This window comes from Pavona decussata, unplaced genomic scaffold (assembly GCF_977016875.1).
Source record: "Pavona decussata unplaced genomic scaffold, jaPavDecu1.1 SCAFFOLD_641, whole genome shotgun sequence".
Taxonomy (NCBI): Eukaryota; Metazoa; Cnidaria; class Anthozoa; order Scleractinia; family Agariciidae; genus Pavona; species Pavona decussata.
The window spans coordinates 128,433-135,582 of record NW_028145873.1 but is presented as its reverse complement, the minus strand read 5'-3'; the positions used below and the strand labels follow the sequence as shown (position 1 = coordinate 135,582).

At 36.0% G+C, this 7,150-nt stretch overlaps 1 protein-coding gene and 1 pseudogene across 1 annotated transcript; both read right to left on the bottom strand.

The window, feature by feature from the left end:
- Positions 1-304: 304 nt before the first annotated feature.
- On the bottom strand, positions 305-1,656 carry LOC146449114 (uncharacterized; the record flags this gene model as incomplete). Its single annotated transcript, XM_085102012.1, has 3 exons — positions 1,644-1,656; positions 1,319-1,521; positions 305-543 (listed from the first exon to the last, which is right to left on the bottom strand). Coding segments are annotated over exons 2-3 (401 nt in total), but the record flags the coding sequence as incomplete, so codon positions are not given.
- Positions 1,657-2,538: 882 nt separating this feature from the next.
- LOC146449113 (uncharacterized) lies at positions 2,539-3,359 on the bottom strand (annotated as a pseudogene).
- Positions 3,360-7,150: the final 3,791 nt, after the last annotated feature.

Here is a 7,150-nt window from a genome sequence, read left to right as displayed (position 1 = left end):
TCTGACACATTTTGTAGGAAGTTCACAGGTCATGTTTCATTTCATGCAGATGTTTTTAATTAGTGTCATGTCTAATTCCAAAGAAAAGCCTCTTTCGTTTTTCTCTCCCATACTATTCTTTGACCTTGTTTAAAATCTTGTGATAAACCCTAATTGAAGTCTTGTTAATGACTAGCATATTCCTTCAGCCTAGAAGGTCTCAAAATGTGCCCAATTTCTGGGAGTCACGTTTTCAAAAATTCAGGTATATATATATATATATATATATATATATATATATATATATATATATATATATATATACCTATTTTCTGTACCAGCAGTCTGTTTGATGTAGTTTGCTGCATCAGACCAGTATAAGTTGCCAGGTTTCATGGCTGGCCAATCCACATCAGTAGCTTGTTGGTCCTTGTGCAAAGCTACAAACTGCACAAGGGCAGTATCTTCCTCTGAACTCCACACTTGTCTTGACTTCTTAGTGCTCTTAAGTTCTTTCAGTGGAGAGAGCAGAGGCTTCCATCGTGTTAGAGGGGATTTTTTTACCTATGTAAATACCCAAATCAAAGGAAATTAAATTAACTTAGGTACCATATTGAAACAAATAATGGGTAATGACACTGCATTGACACATTCCCTGCTTAACGCTGACGTATGGTCCAGTGGACGTGATATAGTGGGGAACTTGTTAATGTGCTGAGGGCCTCTTATGCCACAAAAGCTCTTAACTGTCACTCTTTTATCAAGGGCAGAAATACTATGATTATTGGTCTGCTCGAAGGGAAGTTTTGCGCCTAAGTTTTACCGTTAAGACTTCGCTGTTGTCAGGGTCGACAGAGCTATTTCCCATCGGAAACATCCTGTTTATTCACGTCGTCAGTCTTCCGTGCCCACAAAATTTCCAATGTCAATAATACGGGATGTTTCTAATGGAAACTAGCTCTGTCGCCCCTGATAACAGCGACCTTTTAACAGTAAAACTTAGGCATGAAACTTCCATGGATGCATACTCAATTGATAATAGTAATAAACTTCTGACAGAAATGTGTTTTTATTGATTTTTAAGTTTACTACTGATCTCACAGAAGATGTTAAAAGCTGATAGTTATTCTTTCACCTAGGATATATAATAAATGTGTTCTGCAAGCCATTAACTAAATAAGTAAGATTCATTTCGCATTTAAATATACAAAAGAAGTACAATTATGTTTAAGTTTCATTGAAGCATTGTATCTTAATTCTTTTGAACAGCAGATTTCAAACATCTTTTAATATAATGCAAATTATGTCAATTAACTCATTTAGGATTTAAAGTACTTACAACGTTAGCTGGGCTCCTTGGAAAACTTAGTCTTTTGGCATTGCGACTTGGTACTGAACCAGTAGAACCAGTAGATCGCCGACGTTTATCCTCTGGTTTATGAGGAGTATTACCAGTTATGATATGTGGCCTTTTACCACCTTCACCTTCGCTGTCTTCCATTTTACTGGAGTTAGAATCAACATCGATTGATTGATCGAATCCTAAACCCAAGGAGATAGACAAATGATCATTTGTTGTGACCAAAATTCTAAAATGTAGCTGAAACTGCGTCAAATAAAACATCTCTTTCGAGCGGATTTAAACCGAACCTGAGATTTCACACCGTCGAAGCGAAATTCTATATCGTTTTGGCGCCAAATTATAGCAAATTTCAACGGCCAAAAATTCCTACAAAACGTGGGGACTTAAGGGGACTTTGTATTTCTTTTAAAAGAAGCACTCTCTGGGCAATATCATACGTAATTATATGCTAATGTACCCAAGATTAAAGACACAACAAGCAAAAACAGGTCGAGAGGTCAACGACAACAAAGAAACAATGCAGACCAGTCATGCATATAGCTTGACACAAAAGCATAAATTTTTCGATACACAAACGATCAAGTCGAATGAAAATGATATTTAACCAAACCTTGATGTAAATTGAAACCAAAAAACGATTTCACTTCCCTTTTCTGGCGCTGAATATGAAGAAAATGGCTTTTGAAGATCGGTAAATTTCCACCTCGTGCGCTCGCTCTGGAAGAGAATTTGACACCTCGCGATCGAAAATTACGCGTGGTGCGTCATGGGATACCTGAAATTTCCTCCTTTGGCCAAACCCAAGTTTATTTATTTTGCTGGTAATCAACAACCATATCTCCTTCACAGAAATTAAGAACCTAATTAAGAACCTACTCTCACTAAATTGCCAATAGCTACCCCAAAATACAAGAACCTATTTAGCCAGACTTCAAAAATGTAGGTTCTTACATGCGGGTTTTTACTGTAATTGAACTTCGTGTCGTGCAATTTTGGTCTGAGATTATACTGGTGATTTCAAATCGAACTCACGCTGCGCGCTCGTTCGATTTTGAAATCACGCGTATGATTTCAGACCAAATTGCACGACACGAAGTTCAATTACCATTATTAATCTTTTGTTTTTCGGTATATTGTACGTAATTCAGTTGTACGACTGCGAGGTATAATATCTAATAAACGATTTATCTATCTCTCTATCCAAGCCCCTCTTGGATTCCTTTGATGGGACAAGATTGAGTTCTATTGGCTACACCGGGAATTTCAGTGCTAGTTGATTCAAGATTTTCAACAGAACAGGCCCTTCTGAGGGAAAGGGAGATTCCTTTCTGCTTAACCTCCGAAAGGCGCCTGGAGTAAGAGTAAATGCTGCTCTCAGATTTGTGTCCCGAAACACGCATTATGTGGCAGCCTCAAAATGGCACTCATCCGCAGAACGATCGATACAGCAGTGATTAGTATGCTTTTCAGAAAGTTTTAGTTGTTTAGAAATTGAGTTCATGGAAGTTCCTGGCGTATTTTCCCCGAGAGGCACATTACAATACCAGTCGTAAAATTTTCCCTCGCTCTCGGCCTTTGCCACAAGCATGACAATGCTGGATTTAGCTTAGAAAGATAAAGTTCAAAAGTTTTTACGGGACAGTAGGGACTCTCAGGTCTTTCGTACATACGTCCTTCCCCTGGACTGAATCATCTGGTCGATTGTCCCCCCCCCCTCCCCCTCCTGTGGCTTTTGTCCAGTTAGCAGTCAAGAACTTGGTACACAAACTTTTTCCCAGCTGCATCAACCCGCACGGCGAACCATTCTTTTGTTAGCAGTCGAAGATTTTCTCTGCCGCGGTGAATTAGATGGAACATACTAAACCACACCAGTTGTTGGAGGGATTTATGATCTGGAGAAGATGTTGGAGATTCGGATCTTTTGTAGATCTTCCTTTGATTTTGGACTGTGGTGATCAACTTTCCCGAATCCTAGCCGCATTAACTCGAAAACTGCTCTTCCTTTAAACTCTTCCATCTCGTCCAAACACGTGTTTATAGGTGTTAGCGACTTCGGTGTCAAAAAAAAGAGCGCTTTGAAACCTGACGCTTCCAGTTCAATTTTCCCCACCCCACCCAAGCAAGGTCAAATTCCCCACCATCGGGAAGGCCTTACAATCAAATTCCCCTACTCCAGGGCACAGAAAAAAATCAAATGCCCGGGGTTTTCCCGGGGGGGGGGGGGGGGATGTTGAAGTTTCGATTTAATCGGCGCATAACGCGTCTAAAATCTCAACGGCTGCCTGTAACCCAATACCGCTTGCACTCAAAGGTCATCGTCCCACTTGCAATTAATTATTAGACGCTCTCTAGTGACGTGAGCTTGGGCTACCTGTGGTATGACGTTTTTTTTTTTTTTTTTCTTTTAAATTGAAGCTGTAATATCTCTGAAAAAATGCATGGTTACCCCAAATTTTATTTTTGGATAGCAGGAGCACTTCCTAAATGCTGCTTTCTCCGCACAGTCTTACGGCTACATAAAAATATCCCGGCATTATTATAAAGGCAAAGTAGTTTTGAGATAAATCCGCGCGTTTTGATTGGTTCTTTCTTGGTCGGGATTTTAACATACGGACCGTTTCCATGGAAATGGTGATAAACCGTGTATTTTTGTTTACGACAAGCGGCAAATTTGAAAATTTACAGCTAAAACTGCGAAAAGAAAGTCTGAAAATACTTTCATTCTTTGCAAAGAAACTACCCAAAAGACTGATTCCAACATAGACGAAGAAGAATATCATTTATAAAACAAATTTTACTATCCCGAAGTTCTAGAAACCTCTGAATCTTGCATCAGCGAAAGCCAGGACAGTAGTTAGATATTTGGGTGTATGAGCACACTTTTCAAAAAATGATAAAAAATCCCATACAAATCCTTATAAATCCAATATTTTTCCTAACTCCTGCAACGGAGACGCCATTAAGTCCACATTATCTCACCCCAATTACTGCATAAAATACTATATCAGCCTTTGAATTCAACCCTAAACTCAAAAACCTAAAAAATAAAAACCTAAATTTTTATCCTCGGTTTCTCAAAAACCTAAATTTAGGTTTTTCAAAACCGGTTTAAACCGGTTATTCAATTTTATGTAACCTTATTTATATTCGAAAAATGAGTAACACCTTTGATCACAATGATAAAACATATTTTATTCATCCAACATTTGAAAATTACGGAGCCTCAGATGATGGTTACATAATCAACCGAAAAAGATTGGAACCAAGAAAAGGATATTTGTCTGAGAACGGCTATTATATAATTTCTCCGGGACGTAACAATACATGCCCCGCTCATCGATTCGTCTATGAGGCCGTAAATCAGACACATATTCCATCTAAAATACAGGTAAATCACATTGATTCCAATCGCCAGAACAATTCAATTGAAAATTTGCAATTGGTAACAGCCTCTGAAAATATGAAACACATGCACAAAGCCAGAAAAGCCTTTTTTAACAGCTCATACTCTGAAGAAGAATTGCAAACAGTCAATAGATTAATGGACTTTCCACCAATGGAAGACAATGATTATGAGTTTACACGCACAGAAAACAGGTTAATCAATAAGATGTATTACAGAATGTGTCACGATATGGACGACACTGATTTTCCACTTTACAGGGATTAATGATGTTGAATACAAGGCTAATTTAATCAACATTTTGATTTGACTATGAATGATGTGTTTTGGGGCATCAATTTTGATACAAAGTCAATTCTTAAACTATATGAAGAGATAATTATAGTATACATTATTGGTAAAAAAAAGTAAGAAAATAAAAATTAGAGAAAATATATGAGACCTCCAATTTCATGAAAATTAAATGGAATTGAAGGCCTTGATGCCACAAAAAATGAAACAAGCAAAAAGGGACCGATCCAGTATCCCATCATTGCAAAATCTGGATGTGGTTGAGACTGTTGGTTCTCAATCTACTATGTCAAACCCAACACATAATATTATCATATCCGACAAAGCATATATGGATTATATGTCTGGTGAGAATTCATTATTACCAAAAACGGTTAAAGATTATGTTATTTATGATGATAAAGTATATTATATACATCATATTTACGATAGATTTGCAGCTTCCAAAGATGTTTCTATTTTTAATTTACAAACAAAACAAATAGGTATTGGTTATATTGAGAATAAAAGTGGTTGTTATCGTTTTACGGCTTTTACAAAAGAATATATAGAAAAAGGTAAATGTTATTATAATCATCGATTTATCTGGGAAGCCATAAATAAACAATCACTTTCAAAAAATGTTATTATCAGACATATTGATGGTAATAAATTAAATAATTCAATTGATAATCTTGAATTAGGAAAACGAAAAATGAATGAAAAATGTATTCAAGCAAGATATGATGCAATGATGAAAAAAAATCGAAAATGGTAACTTTCCTTACCAAAAACAATTACAGGAACATTTTCCAAATATGAATTTTTACTAAGTTTTTTGTATATATTTCCTGTGTATTCAATGCGTTGAGTATACAGGGCATGTCCCAGAAAACGAAAACAAGCAATAGGAGCCGACTGAGTACTCCATCACCGCAAAATCTCAGTGTGAATGTTGCCTCCAGTCTTCATTCATCTATGCCAAACCTGGAATCGCAAAATAACCGCACTTTCAAAAATAATATAACATAATATTATGAACAAATCTAATTTAGAAAAATTGACGAAAGATCAATTAATAACACTTTTACTTGAAAAACAACATCCTATTCCAAAGCCTCGAACTAAGAAAATGGTTCCAATTAAGAAGCCTAGACAATCTGTCAAACAAATGGTAAAAGATTATGAGAATACAATCATCAAGCCGCCAATGCAATTCAGAGATCGACCAATTGTTCAACCAAGAAACAACATTATTCCTCCTCCAAAACAATTTGCTGATACACCAGTCCGGAAGCCAAGAATGAAGAAAGTGATTCCAATTCCCAAACCCAGAACACAGATTACACAACTTCGATCCGCATTTCATAAATACACAAATTCATATGAAATTGGAATAGAAAATGTCGCCGATCCATTAGTTCAATTATCAGAAACAAGATTAGCAATTTCAAAATTTTTGACAAGATTATTAACTCAATCACATGGAATCAAATTCATGGAAACAATGAAAATATACTTTGAAAAAGAAGTTGGTAAAGAAAAGACATCCAAAGTTGGATATTTTGTCTCCAAACCAAAAACTGTTATGAATACAAATGATGTGTTAGAATCATTGAACACCAATGTTGAAGAAATTCTTAATAGAATAAGTAATATGATCAGTGAAGGATCCGCATGGATTGTAAAATCAATCACTGGACATTATCTCAATGTCACAAAATATGAACCACTTACTGGAAGTTCATACATTGAACTACCAACTGAATTACAAAATAGTAAACATGGATTGATTAATCTAAAGAATAAAGATAATGAATGCTTTCGTTGGTGTCACGTTAGACATTTGAATCCACGAGAAAATAATCCACAACGAATCAAAAAAACTGACAAAGCATTTATGCCACAATTGAATTATGAAGGAATTGAATTCCCTGTTTCAGTCAAACATTATAACAAAGTTGAAACACAAAACAATATTAACATCAACGTATTCGGTTATGAAAACAAACAAACTTATCCAATTTATGTATCCAAAGAACAGTTTGAGAATGTGATGAATCTATTGCTAATCTCAGATGATGAGAAAAGCCATTATGTTAATATTAAGGATTTTAATCGATTTATGCACCACA